The 25,826-nt window shown below is 36.1% G+C and overlaps 1 protein-coding gene across 1 annotated transcript; it reads left to right on the top strand.

Annotated features, from left to right (window-relative positions):
• The first annotated feature begins 2,840 nt into the window (after window positions 1-2,840).
• On the top strand, window positions 2,841-6,756 carry LOC118036325 (G-type lectin S-receptor-like serine/threonine-protein kinase At4g27290). The gene is made up of 7 exons (XM_035041997.2): window positions 2,841-4,490; window positions 4,659-4,790; window positions 5,006-5,121; window positions 5,199-5,409; window positions 5,515-5,752; window positions 5,834-5,984; window positions 6,064-6,756. Exons 1-7 carry the CDS (start codon window positions 3,167-3,169, stop codon window positions 6,367-6,369), a joined length of 2,478 nt encoding a protein of 825 aa, XP_034897888.2. The 5' UTR covers window positions 2,841-3,166; the 3' UTR covers window positions 6,370-6,756.
• The last annotated feature ends 19,070 nt before the right edge of the window (window positions 6,757-25,826 follow it).

Below are 25,826 nucleotides of genomic sequence, written 5' to 3'. Positions count from 1 at the left end.
GAACCCTTGACACAAATCCCACTATCAGAGCATCTCCAATGAGAGATTCTATCTAGAATACCTAAAACGATTTTAACAACATGATATAATCCTGTTAACTTGATGGGTCTAAAAATAACCCAAACATATTTCAACCAACTTAATATTAAAGGATGAAATTGAAAAGAAAAGAAAAAAATGACCCGAGTAAACCCAGGTAAATTCACAAAACTCATGATACAGTTCATGAGATCAGCATAATCTCATTAAAAAAACTAAAAAAAAATAGATTTAAAAACAATCAAAGGAAAAAAAACTAGTGCAAAAAAATAATATTGCAATGAATAGTGATTTAGCTTTTTTGCAAGATATGTAGGAATAACATTTTTTAAGAAAAATGCTAAAATAAAAACTTATTTAGAAGTCTCATTAGAGCATGTAAAATAAGTATTAAAAAGCCAAAATAATATGTGTGTATGTGTGTGTAGCTTTCCTTTTAGCATCTTTATTGGACATGCTTTTATATGTTTTTTGACCCTACCATACTCCAGTATAAAAAATATATTCATTGATGAATTACCTATTATAACATTAGACTTTTCTTTAAGGATCCAAAGAAAGGAATTTTAGTTTACCAGCATTGCCTCTCATTTTAAAACTTGGTTAACATTAGTTAGTGGCCATTAATGGTTAGAGTCAAAACATAAGTAAATCTTTTCGTATGAGTTATGAATTGTTAAAATACTTAAATATATTTTAAATTACATGAAATTTTTTCATCATATAATTGGAAAGTTTGAGCTTCAATTTCCATGGCTTGACCTCTCATCCATAAAAGTAACATCGACATCTTTTGCATTTTTACTCAACAAAAAAAATACTTAAAAGGGAAAAGGATTCGAGAAACTAAATGTTTAAGGTAAGATTTATGCTTTAATATATAATTATGGTCATAAGCTTTGATTTTGGCTTTGTTAAGGTTTAGGGTTTTGATTTTTATGTTTTAGGGTTAGATTGATGGATTAATTGAAGTATTATAGTTTAATTTTTATGTGTTAAATAGTTATGGGTTGATTATGTTGGGTTTTGAGTTAGAATTTGAAATCTGCCATTGCTGGGAGACTAGTGGATTAGGAATCTAAAATCCTGATCAATCTGTCGGCTGGTTGGCTTATTGACTTCAGTCGATTAGTTGGTGAATTTTGGTCAACTGGTTTGCCTGAATAGTTTTGGTCGACCTATTGGTAGATTTTGGTTGACCAGTTGATCAAATGATGAGGGTTGATCAGTTCTTTTTGGTTCCAAAGTTTAGGAAATGTTTAGGATCGATCAGGTATATCTGTTTCGCTTTAATGTTTATGTTAAGTCTTAAATCTTAGAGATGTAATTTATTATGTTTTGTGTTTTGAGTCATTTTTAGTACATCTTCTTTCATATTCAAATACTCCTAATATATACTCTACCTGTTGGGTATCAGTAGGACTTCCATCGATATCTGCTTTTGAGTTTTAACTACTTTTGAGTCTTAACTGCTTTTGAGTTAGGTGAGTGGATAATATTCTATATGCTAAAGGAGTAGTATAAATATTTTAATTATTAATATAAAATTGATCATGCTTCTTGATAATTTATATATTGTTTATTATCTCTTGTCTATGATAAAGCATGATTATTTATTCAAACTAATTTCTTGATATGAACAGTAATGTACTTCTAAATTGACAACTTCTCATTTGATTGATTGTATGAATTGAGATTTTAAGAAATGATTATGTTTTGTTTAATTATGACCATATAATATACAGTCAAAATACTCATACTAGTAGGGTAATATTAGTTTTTTTGCACATCATTGTTCTGAACCTTAGTTGGTCGGCAAACTCACCAAACTGTGACGACTGATTGCCCTATATTATGGAGCATCATGCTCCTTGTATTTTAATTTTTTGACAAGCCTTATGATATTTGTTGTTATAATCTGTTTGTAAAACTCTCTGATAAAAGCATAAGCTAAACTTATATATATATATATATTTCTTATTCGTGTATTACCTTATATATGTACGTATATTGAACGTTATTTACTCAATGAGTTGTCGAACTCATCCTCTCGTTCTTAATTCTTTTCGGTCGTTATAGCTTCATTGATAGGTTGCTTTTTGTAGACTTTCAGAACCTGCTATTTTGTTGCAATTAACATTATTTTTTTATGTCTAGTTAAAGCTCCACAATTATATAATTTGTATTAACTTTTGTATAAAGTTGTTGATTTATATTGTTATCATTGTTGTGTTTAACTCTAATTGAGTTAATAGGAAGAGAAGTTTGTATGTATGCTTGGATTTGCATAGGTAAGGAGTCTGGTGGAGGACGTTGTCTATGTGTCCGTCATGGATTCGAGGATCGAGTCATAATAATTAACTTCCTAAAACAAGCATGATTTATAATCAGTTATATAATATATATATATAGATAGAAAATGCAAACTTTCTTTTTGCACTTTTTACCAGGTGGTGTGTTTCCGGTTTAATAACCTGAGTTACAAGTTTAGGAAAGTTAATGTTGGTTGAAATTTTTTTCTACTTATTTTATTTTCTATTTTTATTATTTAACATTGATTTTTTAAAAATAAATTTTATATTTTTTTATAATTATTTTATTAGATTATTTTATTCTCTGAATCATGAATTTAACAAGTTATCCTCGGTTGCTTAAATTCTTTTAAGACTCTGCAGCAGTGCAGGTCGACATTAGAGCAACAGCTATTTGAAGGATTTTTTTTTTTTTTTTATCCAGCTGGGTAAAGTTATGTTTAGAGTTAGTTTATACATTAACTGACGCTAAATCTTATAAATCTTTTCTCGAGAGATCTTAAGAACATATCATCTGTATCAATCCTAGTATATTTAATAAATTTCAGTAAATGTTTGTCTTAAAATTTGGAGCAGAACAAATAGGTGGAGTTGCTATATGAAGTAGTGAAATTGTAATAATAATATGACAGACTTCTACTCTTTCTCCATTGATCAATGAATTAATTCATTCATAAAAAAAGATAAATTCATGTAGGTGCGATAGATCTATGGGTCAACTTCAGTGAGTTGTTAAGCTTTTACTCCCTACCCCCACTTGTACTGCTGTTCATGCCATATAAGGCTATTTCCACTACTCTACAAGCTTGATAATAATGGAGATCACTATGCGTCCAGGCCTTATTAATTCATTTACTAGCATTACAATGCTTTTGGTTTGCGTCTTTTTACTCTTTTTATCAATAGCCTTTTCTGCACAAGGCAGTATCACTTCCAATGAATCCATTAAAGATGGCGAGAGTACTCTAGTTTCAGCAAATGGAACTTTTGAACTGGGTTTTTTTAGCCCAGGAAATTCAATGAATCGATTTTTGGGAGTATGGTTCATGAATGAATTGTCAGCTCATAAAGAAGTTATTTGGGTTGCCAATAGAGAAATTCCGCTTAAGGATCGTTCTGGATTTCTAAATTTCACCCAGCAAGGAGTTTTGCTTCTTCTCAACGGAAACAATGAAATAATTTGGTCATCCAACAACACAACAAATGTTGAGAGTCCAGTTATGCAGCTATTGGATACAGGAAATCTAGTTGTGAAAGATGGGAAGGATAGTAACTTCATTTTATGGCAGAGTTTTGAATATCCTTGTGATACGTTTCTACCAGGAATGATGATCGGATGGAATTCAGAAACTGGTGTGGATAGAAACCTGACATCATGGAAGAGCGCAGACGATCCTGGTCCAGGCCAATTTTCATTTGGGATAGATCGTCAGGGGTTTCCACAGCTAGTCATCAAGAATGGAACTTTGAAGCACTGTAGGCTGGGTTCATGGAATGGAATAAGTTTCACCGGGATTCCTGATCTGCCTCGAGATCAGTTCTTGAAGTATGATTTTAGTTTGTACATGATTTTATCTACCTCGAGATCAGTTCTTGAAGTTGATTATAGTTATGAAATCCTGAAATCGGGTGTATTGTTGACGAGGTTAATTGTGAATCAGTCAGGATTCGTGGAACGCTTTCTACGTTCAATTCAAAATAATAATTGGACACAAGTATATTCGGCACCAAGAGATCTATGTGACAAATATTCAGTATGTGGTGCACATATGATTTGCAAAATGGTCGATCAATCCCACAATTGTACTTGCTTGGAAGGATTTGAACGCAAATCTCTTACAGATTGGAGTGAAGGGTGTGCTAGAAGGAGTCCATTGAATTGCACACAGGACATCTTTCAGAATTTTACAGGGCTTAAGTTGCCGGATACATCCCTTTCCTGGTATGATACAAGCATGAGTCTAGTAGAATGCAAGGACAAGTGTCTAAAAAAATGCAATTGCACGGCATATGCAAATTCAAATATCACAGGAGAAGGCAGTGGCTGCATACTCTGGTTTGGTGAATTGGTTGATATGAGAGAGTTTAGTACTGGGGGCCAAGACCTCTACATAAGGATGCCACCTCCTTTGAAAACAGGTATTTTTCAATATTCTTCCCATGATTCTCAAGCAGGGTATTTTTTTCACTCTTTCTCTCTGTTTCTTTTCTTTTTTTTTTTTTAAATGAGGAAGTTGTATGTTCCTTAAATGTTTTCAGATTACAAATAAAACAGAACTCCTTTCTGTGTTTATTGTGGGTTTTCAGATCAGACGACGTCAAACACAAATTCTGGTAAGAAGAAGCTTTTAGGAATCATACTCGGTTCCACAGTCTTTGCGGGAGTGCTTACGGTAGGACTAACCTTCTATATATGGAGAAAGAAGCAGAGAAAGCAAGGTAGTGTACTTTGGACAATTCTTCTTATTCCAGAACATGGACCTTGTTGATATATATAGTATGCATGGTAGATTACTACTATTGTAGAATTTTATGTTAGTCATCGATAACAAAATGAAGCATTTGTTAGATCATGTTATTAGTCAAATTAGCTTTGATAAGGAGAAGCTGTTCGTTTATCATTGCTGACAACTGATCAATCTTCTGCTATTCAGAAATAGAGGAAGACATGGAGTTACCATCGTTTCATTTGGCCACCATAGTAAAAGCAACGGATAACTTTTCAAGCAACAACAAGTTGGGACAAGGTGGTTTTGGACCGGTATATAAGGTATATAACAACGTGCTTCAAAGCTGAGAGATCATCTACTATGAGATATTCTAACTTCAGTAAATAACGATTCGCAGGGTACATTGATTGATGGGCAAGAAATAGCAGTGAAAAGACTTTCAAAAAGTTCTCGGCAAGGATTGACAGAGTTCAAGAATGAAGTTATCTTGATAGCTAAGCTTCAGCACAGAAATCTTGTTAAACTTCTTGGCTGTTGCATTCAAGGAGATGAAGTAATGTTGATCTATGAATTCATGCCCAACAAAAGCCTAGATTATTTTATTTTCGGTTTGTACCCGATAAACTGGTTAGAGTTTCTTGCAGTTAGATTGCTTGTTCTATGATGTTTCATTTATACATCAGAATAACATAACCTTATGATAAATTGATTAGATCAAACACGAAACAAATTCCTGGACTGGCAGAGACGTAACCTCATTATCGGTGGCATTGCTAGAGGACTACTTTATCTTCATCAAGACTCTAGACTAAGGATTATCCATAGAGATCTCAAAGCCGGCAACATATTATTAGATAAGGATATGAACCCCAAAATTTCAGATTTTGGAATGGCTAGACTGTTTGGAGGAGACCAAATTGAAGCAGACACAAATAAAGTGGTCGGAACATAGTAAGTACACTCTACACCTATTTTGTTACAATGTATAATCTGCGCACCATTTAAACTTTTTCTGATAATGTTTTTCCGCAGTGGATACATGCCCCCTGAGTACGTTGTTGATGGGCGTTTCTCACTGAAATCCGACGTCTTCAGCTTCGGTGTTTTAGTCTTGGAGATAATAAGTGGGAAGAAAAATAGAGGATTCTCCCACCCGGATCACTACCATAATCTTCTTGGACATGTAAGGATAAAATTAAACATGTTAATTTAATTTAATTATGTATTAACAATTTTTCTCATAAGAAGTTTTTGTTTTCCAGGCATGGAAACTGTGGACGGAAGAGAGGGCATTGGAGCTTCTCGACAATATGTCTGATCGCCCGTATTCTGTATCTGAAGTATTGAGATGCATTCATGTGGGTCTGTTATGCGTGCAACAAAAGCCGGAAGACAGACCAAATATGTCATCTGTGGTTTTGATGTTGGGCAGTGAGAATTCATTGCCTGACCCAAAGCAACCTGGTTTTTTCACGGAAAGGAATATGCCCGCAGTGGACTCTTCATCAGGAAATCATGAATCATCATCTATAAATGACCTAACTATTTCAGAGCTAGATGCACGGTAGAAGATTGGCTCTGATGGTTAAAAGGAAGAGCATATATATATATATATATATTTCTAGCCAAATCCAAGGCATATAAGAGAAATTAAATATTTTCTGCTATAATTATGTTGATGTATTATTTTTACCTGTCTACAAGTCCTCTGCAAGTACTGGTGCGAATACAGATATACAGAATGCTTGAGGATTCACATCCCTGGACTGCACAATATCTGTACTTGTTTGCTTCGAGCCATCGAATTTAATGCACGGATCTGGGTTCAAGATCTATATATGCTAGAGGCTCACTGGCTTCTAACCCAAAAAGAACCATTAGAACTTCTTACTAGATTTACATGTATTTCCTACAGTTCAGTAATTTTTTTGTATTAAAAAGTTTTATTCTGAGTCTATTTATTTTTTTATGTAATTAATTTATTGATTTATATTATTTTTTCTCTCATATTTTATTTAAATCACTCATTAATTATAATGTTGTTGACTTTTTTCGTTAGATTTTAATGTAATTTAATTTTTTGGCTAGAATTGTCAATATATAATTAGTAAAAAAAATTACATACAATTTAAACAATCCAAGTTTATAATTCAAATTTACATTATATTTTTCATAACATGTTAAAAAAATATATTTTTAACAACCATACAAGGAACTATAGTCTTTCCTTGATTGATTTCATAGCACCTAAACTTAGCCTTGACCTAACCCTTTTAGGGATAAATATTATAGGTACGAGTACCTTGATGATACTTAGTCTTTGTAGGGGAATCCGACCGGTAATGTTCTGATATTTGCTCATAGGAGGCTAAGCACACTGACACAATATTTAACGTGGTTCGGCAAACCACCTATATCCACGGGAGAAGCCATTTGATTATATAGGGAGAGAACAAGATTTACAACAATAGAGGAGGAGGAATCATCCCCTCTTTGGCAACTATCAACCTCACTTTACTTCTCTCTTCTCAGTGCTACATTGGCAGCTACTGCTGGCTGCCTTGACAGCCCACTCTCTCCTACATTTCTCTCATATTTGGCTCTACTTTCACTCTCATTTTGCTCTCTAAAATCATGCCTCTTTTATAGGCATCAATGGCAGCTCCTCTTGCTCCTTTGTCAGCAATGGTGGCTGCCAAACTTACCAAACTTTGACAATGGACAATGGTTGTTGGCTGCCACCAACAACCCACCATTATAGCCTCCTTCTTTGACTCTTACATAGCAGCCATCTTCTTTGACATAGGCAGCCACATAATTGGCAATATTCCAACAATCACCCCCTTTGCCATTTATGTGGGGCAACTGTCCTCTTGCTTCTTCAGCACATGCTTGCATCTTGCAGCTCTTCCAAGCTTACCATTCTGAGAATGTCTGTGGCCAAGTTTACAGGTACTTGCCAAACCTTTCAATCACCAGAGTCAACCAAGCACCCCTTTGCTCACTCCAAAGGATCACTTCAACCAGATGGTTTGTCACATCTCATCTGAAGAGTATTTAACGCTTGTCTCTGGAACAACATTCCCCTTCAAGCATATCAACCATGCTTGGCCTGAAATGATTTATCAAGCCTTACATCAAGGCTTACAACACCCCCTCAAACTGATATCCCCAAGTGCGATAGTCATTGAGTATTTTAATGTGATCACGAGCTCACCACTCTTCCAAGAGTCTACTCATCCAGGAGTTGCGTCTGCCCTCTATTCCACCCTAGGAACCACGCCTTACTTCTCCATGAGTCTCTCACTCTTAGTCTCAAGAGTCCGGGTAGCATCCAACTTTACTTATGGGGGCAGCCCATTAAAGGTTGATCCATATCTATCTTCATACTCTGAGTATTACAATGCTTTCATCGAGCTCACCACCTTGACAAGAGTCAACTTGTTCTCGGAACCTGCGCGTGCCCTCTGCTCCTTCATAGTAGTTGCGTCTTAATGCTCCACAAGTCACCCACTTATTGTTCAAGGCAAATGTCTTCTAGCTCATTGATCTTTAGCATATGAGCAATATCCATGAAAGTCAATCCTGCATTTGTCTTCATACTCATCATAGCCTCTTCATTGGCTATACATTTGTCCACTTATATCCAGCCATCATATTGGCTATGGGGCTGGGCTCTTTTCATGGCCCTCACACCTTCTCCTGAGGTGTCTCCGCTCGTCGTCATGCGGCAGTCTGAATCTAGGCTAATATTGTAGCCTTCACACCTTCCATCCGAGGTGTCTCTGTTCATCGTCATGCGGCTCCATGTCCCTCACACCTTCTTCGAAGGTGTCTTCGCCCGTTGTCATGGGGCAGTCTGATCTTGGGCTCATATCATGACCCTCACACCTTCTGTCTGAGGTGTCTCCGCTTGTTGTCATGAGACGGCCTGAACATGGACTCATATCAAGGTCCTCACACCTTCTGTCCGAGGTATCTCCGCCTGTCGTCATGAGACGGTCTGAACATGGACCCATATCATGGTCCTCACACCTTTCATCTGAGGTGTCTCCGCTTGTTGTCATGAGACGACCTGAATCTGGGCTCATATTATAGCCCTCACACCTTCCATCCGAAGTGTCTCCGCTCATCGTGGAGCGGTCTGAATCTAGGTTCATATCATGGCCCACACACCTTCCTCTAAGGTGTCTCCACCCGTTGTCATGGGGCGGTCTGATCTTGGACCCATATCATGGTCCTCACACCTTCTGTCTTAGGTGTCTTTGCATGTCGTCATGAGACGGCCACATCCTCCTTCATCGGGGATGTCTCCAGTGGCTCCAAGATTCTCTACCACCATGTGGACTTGAGAGAGATTACTGCCACTGATTATATAGAAAGAGAAAGTTGTGGCATACTCCTCGCAATCCTCCACCTTGATTTCTATGTCTGGAGCTTCTACGCCTTTCTACTTGACAGCTCCACCTACACCACTCTCTTTAGTGTCTTCGCCTTTCATCATAGGTGGTCGCCTTTATCACAGGCGTTTGCACCCCCTCAATTAGGTGCCTCTGCAACAACTCATCTTTTCATCATTGCATGCATTGGAAAGGTCATCGCTTGTTGCCTTCATCAAGAGCACAAGAGACTTCTTGTTGTACAACTTTTTCACACCGTCTCTGCTCTAAGCTTCATCTGGGAACTCTTCTTCTCCTTGCACCTACTGTCTCATTACAGTACCTCGTTGGATCCTACGGGTACTCCTGCACAATCTCTGTGTGCTCTCATACAATTCCGGTTCTCTAGATTTCTCCCTATTTTTTGCTTTTATGTTTGACAGCAGCTCATCCTGTCACAACATTTATCCAAGTCAAAATAGGGTGCCAATCTTTATCCCCTTGTTGTATTTCTCTTCTATTATCAGGGTCTTCAATAATTCTCCCTTCGAGAAATTACAGTCACCGAATCTAACTTCTTTGGAGAAATCACCACTCCATCAGATCCTTGAACATACGGAACCCAACTGTTCCTGTATGTCGTCATCTTGCTAGTCTTCAACAGTTTCATTACAAACTGTTACATATACAAAAATAATACTGTGTGGATGATCCTTCAACTAAGCAAGTTCCCAGGAACGATTTGGAGGGGTCACATTGGTCCCGCTTAAAACCCAATCTCCTAGATAGAACTTCTTAGAATGTATCTATCCACCGTACTGCCTTTTTGTATATACAACCATTTGCTAGCTTTGTTGCGGCTTTCCTTTACAAGTGATCTAGGGTATCCTAGTTTTATACCTGATTTCTCAACATCTGGCGAGACTACCAGTGCTTAGATTCATCAAGATTGGTCTTCGTCAATTTTCACTCTCCACCTCAAATCGTCCACATGATCGAGTGTCCAGAGTGTCCCAATTTTGCCTTCCATCAAGGCATTACATTTTCCCATTTAACAGTTTAGCACATGTACTTGGGCAAACATGTGCACCTTCTTCTTCTTCATCTCAATTGACCTTCAGATGCCTCCTGATCGGGCAATCTCTCTTTAATAATTCACCACTTCCAGTTTTGGTCTCGAATCTCAACGATCGGACCATACCATTGCATCCGGAATGATCAAATTAGCTGGAAACATGTCTTGAATCGTCCAAATCGCACTTCAGACGGCTAAGATTTGATCAAAACAATTCTGGCCTGATCAACAGCTCAGATTCAATCTCATATCCGATTGCACGTAGACTCCGCTACACAGAATCCTATCCCTCGGCTCACGGCTGATGACGTGGCAGGTGGGTCCCACTATGTTGACATATCTACTGTAACAATCTCAAAAATTCAATCAATATATTTATTTAACTCCTACATAAGGGGTAAATGGAGAAATTTTTTTATTTTTTTATTTTTTTTTAAATTCACCGAAATTTCTAACGAAATTTCGCCAGAGTCTCCCCTATACCGGGAGATCCCAAGTTATCGATAATTTATCCTGCACACAATTATAATCACATCCCACCCATAATTACATCCATGATTGATACATTCAATCATTTTATTCATTTGAGAATATATTTAGGACAATTCTTCATTCTCAATCTCCATCTCATATCACATGCATAAATTAGTAATTAAGAGGACCATCCAAGCACTAAAATTTAATATATAATCACAACACAGTTTAGCGTTTTGAACATAAGCTATTACGCTATAAATTTTTTTTCTCCAAGTATAGATTAATACATTAATATTCCAAAAACCAAAATAATATAAGGAGCATACTATTCTATCCAGGTTACATGTTTGCTGCATAACAAAATTACATGAAAGATCCTTAAGTTCCTAACTTGTACAAAAGGGATAAGTAACCTAAATTCTACTCCTGACGTGAATGGGAGGGACCTGCAAAACACAAATTTTCCATAAAATTAAAAATAACTAAAATATAAACAATTCACGGAAGAAAAATTATATAGCACATCTACCTACTTAAGTCATATGCAATTTCAATACACCACCACCATCCCTTTTGAGGATTATCCAGTTTATTTCCTATAACTACTTCTCCCCACCTTAGGAAGACTATACCGACACTAACGACCTCCATTAGTGTCTTTAGTTGTCCATCCTGAGGTCAACTAATCAAACTCATGAAAATGCCGACACTAACATGACTATTGATGTCATTTAATATATATATTTTTTTTTGAACCAAAATAATTAATCACTGTTCTTTGCTACCTAAGGAGGTCATCGGGTATGCCGATGTCAAGGATTCTTGACATCATTAGCTTTCACCTCGGAAAGCTAATCAAGTTTATAAGTTTTGCCGATATCGACGACACCCGCCGATATCATTAACTATTCTGAATCCGAATAGTTAATCAAGTCTATAAATTTTGCCGATATCGACGTCACCCGCCGATATCATTAACTATTCTGAACCCGAATAGTTAATCAAGTTTCATATTTCTCCCCCCACGTATCGGTAATGCCGATGTTAACCAGCTTGGCTAACATCATTAGCCTCCCATATCAGGGACAGGCTAATCAATTTCGAGAAACAATCATTATCGAAATTCGTAGTCACAGTTCATTTCCTCCAAAAGGAACCATAATTTAAATTTAGTCCTCCATTTCTATTTTCCCGTCATTTAACCTTTCATTTCCCCCTTTTTCTTTTCCTCATCAATATGAACCAAGTCTTCTTCTTCTTTATATATATATATATATATAGTTCAATAATTAGCTACAACAATTATTAACAAGAGGAGATATAGGTATCGAGTACCTACCTGCTGTAGACGCTCGACTTGCGCTTCCCTGTTGTTGCACTCCTCCCGCGGTTCCTCCTGGAGGAAAATTTAGGTTTGATTTCTGATTTGATTAAAGTTTCATAACCCCTTTCTTCTCTACAAGCAGCCGGCCTCCCACCCCTTCTTCTCTTAGAAATTATGTCACTTTTCTTCTTGCAAATCTCCTGCCCAAGTTTGTCTTCCCACGTAGAAATTCTAAGGTTTGTGTTGGAATAGAAAATTAGGTGTCTTCTCCTAGGCTTGATGAAGGAAAATCTGAAAAATTTCCCTCCCCTTTTCTTTTTGTTACCTCCCCGGTCATGAATGAGAGAAGAGATGGGTATTTATAGTCCCATCTCTTCTTAATTCATTTTGGTCCCATCTTTCTCCCTTTTTCTTATTTTAGCCCCATCTATTATATATATATATATATATTTATATATATAACAACACTTTTAAATTATTATAAACTCCCCCCCCCTTTTTTTTGTATACTTTATTCTCAGGCTTCACATCTACTGTTCATACTGGTATTCGGGTCGGGTCAACTCATCCGGGTGAAGAAGACGCGTGGGCAGCTACTGCTCAGTGCTGCATTGGCAGCTATTGCTAGCTGCCTTGGCAGCCCACTCTCTCCTACATTTCTCTCATATTTGGCTCTACTTTCACTCTCATTTTGCTCTCTAAAATCATGTCTCTTTTATAGGCATCAATGTCAACTCCTCTTGCTCCTTTGTCAACAATGGTGGCTGCCAAACTTACCAAACTTTGACAATGGACAATGGTTGTTGGCTGCCACCAACAACCCACCATTGTAGCCTCCTTCTTTGACTCTCACATAGCAACCATCTTCTTTGACATAGGCAACAACATAATTGGCAATATTCCAACGGCCTTGACCTAACAAATTTTCATATCATAATTCCAAAAATTTGAAAATAAAAATAAAATGTAAAAACTAAAATCAAAAATAAAAAATAAAATGATATTTAACTTTTCATTTTTATGTAAGGGTTGAATTATATTAACTCAATTAACCCATCTTTCTAAATTAAGTTATATATATTTTTTAATAATTTATGTATTTTATCTCAAATAGATAAAACATTAAAAATAGAAGAGTTATTATATGGATCCCACAAAATAATAGTTGTAAAGCATTTATAGCTTGATATTATGACAAAAAGATGTCATATTGACGTTTTAATTAACTTATTATGTTATAATGGAGGAACCTTTACAAAATAAAATAAAGAGAAGAGGGATTTAATCAATATTAAAATATAAAAAGAGTAGTTGCTATAAAAATAAATAAATTGAAGAGTACAAAGATGAAATATGAGTGGAACCTGCTATGTAATATGAATTTTATGGTTTCGTCCAAACTGGCCACAACAATCATATGGTTTCGTTCAAAGTTCAAACTCGTGTATGGATGGGCTTCAAATGAAAGCCTCTAATGGATTTTGGAAAAAGAATAATTTATACTAGGAAAGAGGCCAAGAAATCAAGGATGGCAAAACGAGAGAGAAGAAATCCATGACATAGTATACAACTTGGAGAAATATTATCAAAATTAAAGGTTCAAGATGTTGATAGAATCGGTATTTATTATAGACGTGAAAAAATACGATTAATGTTTGTTTTTAGTTTAATTTAGTCCTTGCTTTGTTTTATTTTGCATGTTTTAGGGCTTTAGTTGTATTTCTATGCTTTTTTTTGGTCATTAATGGACTGCTAAAAAAACAAATATTGTAATTGGAAAAACATCTATCTGTAGATGCAAAACGATAGAAATATCTATGATAGTTTGCCATCTTGAAAAATGGCAAGTAATGTGATCAATATGCTACGGCAATTATGTAAAGCAAAGAGAAAGAAATTACACTTAATTTGTTTTTTGTAAAAAAAAAAAAAAAAAAACCTTTGAATGACATTACACTTTAAATTTTTTAAAAAGTCTTTTATGAAAAAACTTATATATATAAAAAAAACACCCTTCACTAAATTTGTCCAAGGCGGGTTTGTTGGGAATTCCGACCGGTGATGTACTGCTAATTGCTCATCGGAGGGCAAGCACACTGACACAATATTTAACGTGGTTCGGCAAACCGCCTACATCCACGGGAGAAGTCATTTGATTATATAGGGAGAGAACAAGATTTTCAACAATAGAGGAGGAGGAATCATCTCCTCTTTGGCAACTCTCAACCTCACTCTATTTCTCTCTTCTCAGTGCTGCAATGGCAGCTACTGCTGGCTGCCCTTGGCAGCCCACTCTCTCCTATATTTCTCACATCTTTCTTTCTCTCAACTCTCACACATTTAGCTCTCAAGATGGTGCCTATATATAGCATGATGGTGCCACCAACTCCAACCTTATTTTCAACAAAGGTGGATGGTCAAAGTCAATGTTAGGCACATTAAATGGCAACACACCTAACAATCACCCCCTTTGACATTTATATGGGCAATTGTCCTCTTGCTTCTTTAGCACAATCTTGCATCCTACAGTTCTTCCAAGCTTACCATTCCGAGAGCGTCTGCGGCCAAGTTTACAGGTACTCGCCAAACCTTTCAATCACCAGAGTCAACCAATCACCCCTTTGCTCACTCCAAAGGATCACTTCAACCAGATGGTTTGTCACATCTTATCTGAAGAGTGTTTAATGTTTGTCTCTGGAACAACATTCCCCTTCAACCATATCAACCATGCTTGGCCCGAAATGATTTATCAAGCCTTACATCAAGGCTTACAACACCCCCTCAAACTGATATTCCCAAGTGCGACAGTCATTGAGTATTTTAATGTGATCACGAGCTCCCCACCCTTCCAAGAGTCTACTCATCCAGGAGTTGCGTCTGCCCTCTGTTCCACCTTAGGAACCACGCCTTACTTCTTCATGAGTCTCTCACTCTTAGTCTCAAGATTTCGGGTAGCTATCCACCTTTACTTATGGGGGCAGCCCATTACAGGTTGATCCATATCAATCTTCATACTCTGAGTATTACAATGCCATCTCCGAGCTCACCACCTTGACAAGAGTCAACTTGTTCCCGGAACCTGCGCATGCCCTCTGCTCCATCATAACAGTCGCGTCTTAATGCTCCACAAGCCACACACTTATTGTCCAAGGCAAATGTCTTTCTAGCTCATTGATCTTTAGCATGGGGGCAATATCCATGAAAGTCAATCCTGCATTTGTCTTCATACTCATCATAGCCACTTCATTGGCTATCCATCTGTCCACTTATATCTAGCCATCACATCGGCTCTGGGGCGTTCTGAATTGGGGCTTCTATCCTGGCCCCTACACCTTCTCCTCGGGTGTCTCCGCTCGTTGTCATGTGGCGGTCTAAATCTGGGGCTCCTATCATGGCCCACACACCTTCTTCTGAGGTGTCTCCGCTCGTCGTCATGCGGCGGTTTGAATCTGGGCTCACATCATGGCCCACACCTTCCTCTGAGGTGTCTCCGCTCGTTGTCATGCGGCGGTTTGAATCTGGGCTCACTTTATGGCCCTCACACCATCCATCCGAGGTGTTTCTGCTCGTCATGAGACGGCCTGAACATGGACTTATATCAAGGTCCTCACACCTTTCATCTGAGGTGTCTCCGTCTGTCATTATGAGACGACCTGATCTTGGACTCATATCATGGTCCTCACACCTTCTGTCTAAGGTGTCTTCGCCTATCGTCATGAGACGGTCTGATCTTGGACTCATACCATGGTCCTCACACCTTCTATCTAAGGTGTCTCTGTCTGTCGTCATGGGGCGGTCTGAACCAAGTCTCTAATCTTGGCCCACACACCTTCCATCTGAGGTGTCTATACTCGTCATCATGAAACGGCCACATCCTCCTTCATAGGGGATGTCTCTAGTGGCTCCAAGATTCTCTACCACCATGTGGACTTGGGAGAGATCATTACCACTGATCACATAGAAAGAGAGAGTTGCGGTGCACTCTACGCAATCTTCCATCTCATTTTCTATGTTTGGAGCTTCTATGCCTTTCTGTTTGATAGCTCCACCCACACCAACTCTCTTTGGTGTCTTCGCCTTTCATCATAGGCGGTCGCCTTTTGTCACAGGCGTTTGCACCCCCTCAATTAGGTGCCTTTGCAACAGCTCATCTTTCCATCCTTGCATGCATTGGAAAGGTCCTCGCTTGTTGCCTTTATCAAGAGCACAAGAGACTTCCTGTTGTACAACTTTTTCTCATAGTCTCTGCTCTGAGCTTCATCTGGGAACTCTTCTTCTCCTTGCACCTATTGTCTCATAACAGTACCTCGTTGGATCCTCCGGGTACTTCTGCACAATCTCCGTGTGCTCTCGTGCAATTTCAGTTCTCCAGATTTCTCCCTATTCTTTGCTTTTATGTTTGACAGCAGCTCATCCCGTCACAACATCTGTCCAAGTCAAAATAGGGTGCCAATCTTTATCCCCTTGCTGTATTTCTCTTCCATTATCAGGGTCTTCATCAATTCTCCCTTCGAGAAATCACAGTCACTGAATCTAACTTCTTTGGAGAAATCACCACTCCATCAGATCCTTGATCATACGGAACCCAATTGTTCCCCTTGTGCCGTCATCCTGCTAGTCTTCAACAGTTTCATAACAAACTGTCACATATACAAAAATAGTACTGTGTGGATGATCCTTCAACTAAGCAAGTTCCCAGGAAAGATTTGGAGGGGTCACACTGGTCCCGCTTAAAACCCAATCTCCTAGACAGAACTTCTTAGAACGTATCTATCCACCGTACTGCCTTTTTGTATATACAACCATTTGCTAGCTTTGTTGCGGCTTTCCTTTACAAGTGATCTGGGGTATCCTGGTTTTATACCTGATTTCTCAACATCTGGCGAGACTACCAGTGCTTAGATTCGTCAAGATTGGTCTTCATCAGTTTTCACTCTACACCTCTAAATGTCCACATAACCGGGTGTCCAGAGTGTCCCAATTTTACCTTCCATCAAGGCATTACATTTTCCCACTTAATAGTTCAACACATATAATTGGGTAAACATGTGCACCTTCTTCTTCTTCATCTCCATCGACCACCATGATGACCTTCAGATGCCTCCTAATCGGGCAATCTCTCTTTAATAATTCACCACCGCCATTTTGGTCTCGAATCTCAACGATCGGACCGTACCATTGCATCCGGAATGATCAAATTAGCTGGAAACATGTCTTGAATCGTCCAAATCGCACATCAGACGGCTACGATTTGATCAAAACAATTCTGGCCTGATCAACGGCTCAGATTCAATCTCAGATCCGGTTGCACGTAGGATCAGCTACACTGGATCCTATCCCTCGGCTCGAGGCTCAGCTCAGCTCCAATTCGGCTCGGCTCGGCTTGGCTTGGCTCGCGGCTGATGACGTGGCAGGTGGTCCCTGTGCTGACATGTCCGTTGACTAGTCAAAGCTTTGCTGACTGTGTATGCTGATGTCGTCCTTGCATCACGCTGATGTCATCCTTTGCATGTCACGTCACTGTTTATGCCTACTGTTCACATGGGTCGGGTCAACTGGTATTCGGGTCGGGTCAACTCATCCGGGTGAAGAAGACGCGTGGGGCATGTGGGGCGCGTGGGCAGACACCTTGCCGGAGAGTGATGGAGAGTGCGGCCATATCCGACGTCCGATTTTGACGCCGTTTCCACCAGTGGCTTCGTCTCGGCCTCCTCTACACAGTGGGATGGTCAAAACAACATTTTGACAACTTTCATTTTTGAGCAAAAATCAAACACCACTTCAAACCATAAGCTCTGATACCAATTGTTGGGGAATTCCGACCGGGTGATGTACTGCTAATTTGCTCATCGGAGGGCAAGCACACTGACTGACACAATATTTAACGTGGTTCGGCAAACCGCCTACATCCACGGGAGAAGTCATTTGATTATATAGGGAGAGAACAAGATTTTCAACAATAGAGGAGGAGGAATCATCTCCTCTTTGGCAACTCTCAACCTCACTCTATTTCTCTCTTCTCAGTGCTGCAATGGCAGCTACTGCTGGCTGCCCTTGGGCAAGCCCACCTCTCTCCTATATTTCTCACATCTTTCTTTCTCTCAACTCTCACACATTTAGCTCTCAAGATGGTGCCTATATATAGCATGATGGTGCCACCAACTCCAACCTTATTTTCAACAAAGGTGGATGGTCAAAGTCAATGTTAGGCACATTAAATGGCAACACACCTAACAGGGTTAAGGGTAAGCTTCCACCAACCCTTGCTAGCATTTAATAATTGCAAGAAAATGTTCCCTCTTGATCCAAAAGGGTAGTAGTTGTTGACTTTGCTGTCCCGCTGGGGACCTAACATTGTACTAAGAATTTATTAGGATCCGATATTTCCAAAGCTCGAAGGTCATGGGAAGCTGAAACATTGATGATATGACCCCACGTATCATTATGATGATGAACAAGAACTTCCAATAGCAGACCACTGTTTTGAGCTGCATGGGATCAATCCAATCAAGCTAGGTGTAATATTATGGTGCCATTTTGCTTGTAAATCCTGTTCTAGCCGGGAAAGTGGGTATGTCCTGTACTATTTTAAAAAACAAAATAAGGTGAAGCGAATTTTATCCCTAAGAGGAGGATCTCGAATCATTTTGAATTTCTTGTTCAAATTTCAATTAAGATATCCTAGGTTTACCCGTTTTCAAATAATATTTTAGCGATTCAAAATAAGGTTGTTGAAAGTTACATCAATGGAGAGAGGGATGTTAAGGCTAGGGTTGACGCAATGAACGGTGAGGATTAGATAAGGAGAATGTGGATGACTTGTGTTCTTTAGTCAATGGAGGGTTGACATGTGCAACGAAGGGTATTAAACGGCGGCACTTAGGCTAGTAGAGAAGAAGACTTGGTCCAAGATCATGCTAGATCTTTACAACTTCTCAGAATCAGTCCATTCCAAATTCAAGTTTGATGTTTGTTTTATTTATAGGACCAGGAATAAATCATGATATTCTTAAAGCATAACCAAATATATATATATATATATATATATATATATATAAGTAGGTTTAGATTTAAAATTTATTGAATTTAAATGATAAGTCACATTTTGTAGTTTTATTCCTTTTATTCTCGCTATAGCCACCAAAAAATTGAAACATAATGACAAAATATTATATCGGCGACTAAACACCATTCCGTTAGTCATTTATATTGCCAACAGAGTTACCAACAAAAACATGTTGCCAATCAAAATTTTGTTGCATATTTGTTATTTGTCGACGCTACAAATTATAGACAAAAATACCAATGAAATATTGGCTCAAAATAAAATAAAATGCAGTGACTAGATTTTGTCGATCATTCTATCAGTAAATCAATTACCAATGAAATATTCAGTTGCAAATTCCATCGGTGAAATATAACTATTGCTAACAAATTAAGCGACAATATTGGCAAAACAATATTCATCATTACACTCTATCGGAGATTCTAAAACTTCTTAATCATTCTGTAACTTTACGATGAAATAGGGTTTTAATTGTAGATGGAATCACTGATGATATATTTTGTCTGTAAGTGAATCCATTAGAAAATTACAATTTTTTTTTATATAATTGTTAAATTAAAAACCAATAAAAATCACAATAAAACCAAATATTATCAATTTTATTGAACATCAAAATTTTATTAATTTTAATTTTACAAAATATATACACCGCTACACAGATGGAGGTAGAGGGAAGTAAAATCATGAGCCAAAAAGAACTTAGAATGAGGAGCATGATAATGTTAGAATCTCTTAAAGAAGGGACTCCAATTCTACAGCCTAAAGTGGATGAGCCTCTATTGATATTATGTTAATTAGGTGTCTCTTCATCATCGACACCTAAATTAATAACATGATTATGGACATCACCAACACTATTATTGGTTGAATCAACAACAACAATAGATCTCTTTAAACTTTTTCTCAGTATCTCTAAATATTATATGAGTTAATTTTCAATTTCAATGTAATAAATCTAAATTCTATGTTGAATAATGGAGTACACATCCCAAAATAATCTACATTTAAAAAACGCACTTTCTAAGTCTAAAGAAGCTATTCCAATTATTCAATACTTTATACTACTACTACTACTATCATCATCATCATCATCATCATCATTATCATCTAGGGCTTAAACATTTAATATAACAATTATGTTTAGGTTTATAACAACAAACAGTAATAAAACGAATTATATTAATTGTAAAAAAAAATACATAAAAAAATCAAAATAAATATTAAAAATTATAGAATCACGATTAAAATTTATTATAATGCACAACACAATTGCCAACAACAATAATAATTACTCAAATTTTTAGTATGTTTATTGTAGGAAAAATGCACACACAATAATAACAATAATAATTACAAAAAATTTAATGCACAACACAAAATTAAAAGCATACACATGCAATAATAATATTCTCTTGGCAACTACAAACACTTTAGAGACTGAGAGACTTACCTTAAAGAGATTGAGGATGGGCGATGACGAGAGAGAGAGAGAGAGAGAGAGAGAGAGAGAGAGAGAGAGAGAGAGAGAGAGAGAGAGAACGGGGTGGGCGATGATGACTTTTTTTAGTGATGAGTGCATTAAGGATGGAGAGAGAGAGAGAGAAGGTGGTAGAGAGGGGGCGACAACTTTTGGGATAATTATAGCAACAAAGATGAAAATGAGAGAAAAAGCGATCAAATTATAACCTAAAATCATCAATGAAATTTTCATTGTCGATTCCGTCAACATATTAACATGTTAACATATGTCGACATAATCACTAATGGATATTTAATTATTATTTTTTAATATTTTTTCAATTACATTGGCAATTTTGTCGCCATTTCTAAAACCTATAAGACATTTTTGACAAAATCACATTTATTAGTGATTCCATCACCATTTCTTAAACCTCCTAGTATTTTCCAATAAAATTGCACTTCCATTGCTAAAACCTTTTGGAATGTTTGATTGAAATTGCATGTCTATTGGTGATTTCTTCACCGTGCACAATTCCATCACTATTTGTTTTTAAATTTTTTTTTATTGTTATAGTATCTTAGCCAACCTAAAATACACAATAACAACAATACCAAGCATTTTAAAGCCAACAATTGCCAACATTAAACCCAAAACCACAACAAATATAAAAAATACAATGCATTATAGAGTTGCAACAAATTTATATGATGATTGTATTACATCTAAATCAATGTAATATCGTTTAATTAGAATCCTCCTTTTCATTTTTATCATCTTCTTTGTTGAATCCAAAGCTTGTTGATCTCATCATTTTCCTCTACTTCATTATGTCTACTAATACTCAAAATATCATTTCAATCGTCAACATCAATATAAGTATTCTCAACAACATGAAAATTTATATTTTCTAACTTGGTAGAACAAGCAACTCGATATAAATTAATTATATCATCTATTTGACATACATCATCTCACTTAGATACTTCATTGTTATCATCTTCAATTACTTCATCTTTAGCACGACTGCTAAGTTTAGTTTTCACAATGAAAAACCAATCAACTCTATTATGATCATTTTCAAATAAAGGAGTGTATGTATAATACACTTGTTCCCATTGTTTAGAAAAAATAAAAACATCATTGATGTTGCATAATTGATCTCTTTTATTTACTTTGACCATACCATGTCGAGGATCTACGCTAATTCCTCTATCGATACCATACAACTAGCATTTTTAAATAAAGCTATTATATATTGTTCACTATGATATCACAATTCAATAACCTTTTATAACATGCCATAATAATTGACTTCAATTTTATTGGAAGTTGAACCCTTGACACAAACCCCAATATCTGAGTATCTCCAATGAGAGATGCTATTTAGAAGAGCCAAATTGGTAATATGACTTTTTAAATAGTGTAAATATAGTTTTTTTCTTTTCCTTTTTTGCGTATGTGCACTCCAATTGTAAAAAAACCATTTAGAAGAGAAAATTGTATTTTAATATATTTGATACACAACTATTTTAACAACATAATATGATTCAGTTGACTTGACAAGTCTAAAAATAACCCGAACAATTCTCAATCAACTCAATATTAAAGAATGAAATTGAAAAGAAAAGAAAAAACAAAAAATAACGAGTAAATCTAGGTAAACTCGTAAAAATCATGATACGGATCATGAGATCATGATAATCTCATAAAAAACAAACTAAAAAAACATAGATGTAAAAAAAAATCAAAGAAAAAAAAGCTAGTACAAAAAAAATATTATTACAATGAATAGTGATTTAGCATTTTTGCAAGATATGTAGGAATAGTAGTTTTTTTAGAGAAATGCTAAAAAAAAAATTAGCACTCTCTTTAGAGCATGTAAAATAAGCATTAAAAAGCCTATATATATATATATTATGTCCTTCCTTTTAGCATCTCTATTGGAGATGCTCTTATATGTTTTTTTACCCTCACCTTACTCTAGTATGAAAGATATATTCATTGATGAATTATCCATTATAACACTAACCTTTCTTTGAGGACCTAGAGAAAGGAATTTCAGTTGACCAGCATTGTATCTGATTTGAAAGCCTGGTTAACGTTAATTAATGACCATTAATGGTTAGAGTCATAACATAAATAAATCTTTTCTTATGAGTTATGAATTATTAAATACTTACATGTATTTTAAACCACATTAAAAATTTTTCATCATGTAATTGGAAAGTTTGAGCTTTAATTTCCATGGCATGCCTCTTAGTCATTAAAATAACCTCAACATCTTTGCAATTTTACTAAACAAAAGGAAAACTTATAGTTATTGAAGTGTTAAATTTATTTCTTCCAACAGGCACCAATTATAGAAATTGCAATAAAATATCACTCTTGATCACAATGATCAAGATATAAAATGTATTTAATTGTTTCTTCCCTCATTCATACAACATAATCCTAAGAGAATTCCAAGGGTTAGATTTCAGGTATAAAGGAATGAGGGGCATTGATGTAATTGCATAACCAATTGACAAGTATAAATATTGTAATTATTGTAAGATTTATGTTTTAATGTGTAATTATTGTAATTAGCTTTGATTTTGGTTTTGTTAAGGTTTAGGGTTTTGAATTTTATGTTTTAGGGTTAGATTTATGCATTAATTGAAGTGTTATAGGTTAAGTTTTATGTGTTAAACTATTATGGGCTGAATATGTTGGGTTTTAAGTTAGAATTTAAAATGTGTCATTATTAGGAGACTAGTGGATTAGGAATTTAAAATCCTGATATACTGGTTGACCAGTAGGCTTATTAACTTTAATCGATTGGTTGGTGAATTTCGTTTGATTTGCCTGACTAAGTTCGGTCAACTTGTTGGTAGATTTTGGTCGACCAATTGATCAAACACTGAGGGTTGATCGGTTCTTTTTGGCTCAAAAGTTTAGTAAATGTTTGAGATCGGTCAGGTATATCTGTTTTGCTTTTATATTTATGTTTGGTCTCAAATCTTATAGATGTAATCTCTTGTGTTTTTTGTTTTGAGTCATTTTTTAGTACATTTGCTTTTATATTCAGATACTCTTAATACTCTACCTATTGGGCATCAATAGGACTTCCATTGATATCTGTTTTTGAATCCTAACTACTTTTGAGTCAAGTGAGTGGATAATATTCCATATGCTAAAAGAGTAGTATAAATATTTTAACTATTAATATAAAATTGATCATGCTTCTTGGTAATTTATATATTACTTATTATCACTTGTCTATGATAAAACATGATCAATGATGGTTCATTAATGTCCATTGATTTAGACCCTTTCCCCCTTCCTAACTACTAATAAGATCGAGAGGAGCCCGAAAGAAAGCCCCCCAACCAAGAACGGAAACGAAAGCCTTTCTATTCATTCCCCATTCTCTCTTAAATAAAGCTCACCCTCAAGCTTCAATTTTAATATAAATAAAGGGAAGGTCAGCTGGGTCTTTCCCTGTTGTTCTGTTTCCGCCACAAGAAAAACGCACGGAAGAGGTATGCCCAAACAAAATGAGAAAAAAAAGGAGAGGCCTTCGCATTCCTAATCCGGTAGGGCCGGCCAGCTTTGTTTGCCCTGGCTTGGCGAATTGCATCCCCGCGCAATGACATTCTTTATGAGCCTCGTCACCATTCTCGCTCAGTGTTTGCAACGACTGGGGAGGCAGTCGTAGAAGCGAAGCCTATCGCCAAGCCGACCAAAAAATATGAAATTGGGCCCCTTCTATGAAATTGGATGGAATGGTCCAGCCTTTTCAGACTAATTTCTTGATATGAGCAATTGTGTTCTTCTGAATTGACAACTTCTTATTTGATTGATTGTATGGGTTGAGCTTTTAAGAAATGATTATGTTTTATTTAATTATGATCCTATGACATGCTAGTTAGAATACTCATGCTAACACGGTAGTGTTACTCTTTGTGCACAACATAGTTCTGAACCTTAGTTAGTCAATAGAGTCACCAAATTATGGCGACCGATTGTCTTATATTTTGGAGCTTCATGCTCCTTACATTTTGATTTTCTAACAAACCATATGATATTTCTTGTTATGATCTCTTTGTAAAACTCTTTGATAAAAGCATAAGCCAAACTTGTGTATAGATATTTCTCATTAATGTCTTACCTTATATGTGTGTATTGAACGTTATCTACTCAGTGAGTTATTGAACTCATCCTCTTGTTATTTATTATTTTTAGGCTTATAGCTTCGTTAATAGGTCGCTTTTGTGGACTTTTAGAACCTGCTCTTTGTTGCAATTAACATTATTTCGTTATGTCTAGTTAGAGCTCTACAATTACATAATTTGCATTAACTTTTGTATAAAGATGTTGATTTATATTGTTATCATTGTTTCGTTACTCTAATTGAGTTAATATGAAGAGAAGTTTGTATGTATGCTTAGGTTTGCATACGTAAAGAACCTAGTAGGAGCCTTGTTTATGTATCGGTCATGAATCCAAGGTTTGGATCATGATAATTGGCTTCCTAAAAAAAGCATGATTTATAATCAATTATATAAAAAAGAGTGTTCTATTATTAAGACTCGTCTAATTAGTTTTCATTTACTAGAAAATGCAAATTTTCTTTCTACACTTTTTATCAGGTAAGGTACTTCTGGTCTAATAATTCAAGTTACAGGTTTAAAAAATTAACGTTTGTTAATAATTTTTTTGTCTACTTATATTCTTTTTTGATTTTATTATTTGACATTGATTTTTTTTTAAATAGGCTTTATAATTTTCTTTGTTTTTTTTTCTATTAGATTATTTTATTTTCATAACCTGAATTATAAATTTAATATATTATCCTGGGTGAACTCAATCCTTTTCCGACCCCCGGCAGTGCAGGTCGACATTAGAGCAACAGCTATTTGAAGGATTTTTTTTTTTTTATCCAACTGGGAAAGTTATGTTAGAGTTAGTTTATACATTAACTGACGCTAAATCTTATAAATCTTTTCTCGAGAGATCTTAAGAACATATCATCTGTATCAATCCTAGTATATTTAATAAATTTCAGTAAATGTTTGTCTTAAAATTTGGAGCAGAACAAATAGGTGGAGTTGCTATATGAAGTAGTGAAATAGTAATAATAATATGACAGACTTCTACCCTTTCTCCATTGATCAATGAATTAATTCATTCATAAAAATGGATAAATTCATGTAGGTGCGATAGATCTATGGGTCAACTTCAGTGAGTTGTTAAGCTTTTA

Source organism: Populus alba, chromosome 1 (assembly GCF_005239225.2).
Source record: "Populus alba chromosome 1, ASM523922v2, whole genome shotgun sequence".
Lineage (NCBI taxonomy): Eukaryota > Viridiplantae > Streptophyta > Magnoliopsida > Malpighiales > Salicaceae > Populus > Populus alba.
This window is presented reverse-complemented; position numbering and strand designations above follow the sequence as displayed.

What these genes read in the sequence shown, in the direction of transcription:
- LOC118036325 (XM_035041997.2), top strand. Translation starts at nt 3,167, where the DNA reads ATGGAGATCACTATGCGTCCAGGCCTTATTAATTCATTTACTAGCATT. An exon ending in GCCACCTCCTTTGAAAACAG is followed by an intron (nt 4,491 to 4,658) that starts GTATTTTTCAAT and finishes GTGGGTTTTCAG; the next exon opens with ATCAGACGACGTCAAACACA. An exon ending in AATAAAGTGGTCGGAACATA is followed by an intron (nt 5,753 to 5,833) that starts GTAAGTACACTC and finishes GTTTTTCCGCAG; the next exon opens with TGGATACATGCCCCCTGAGT.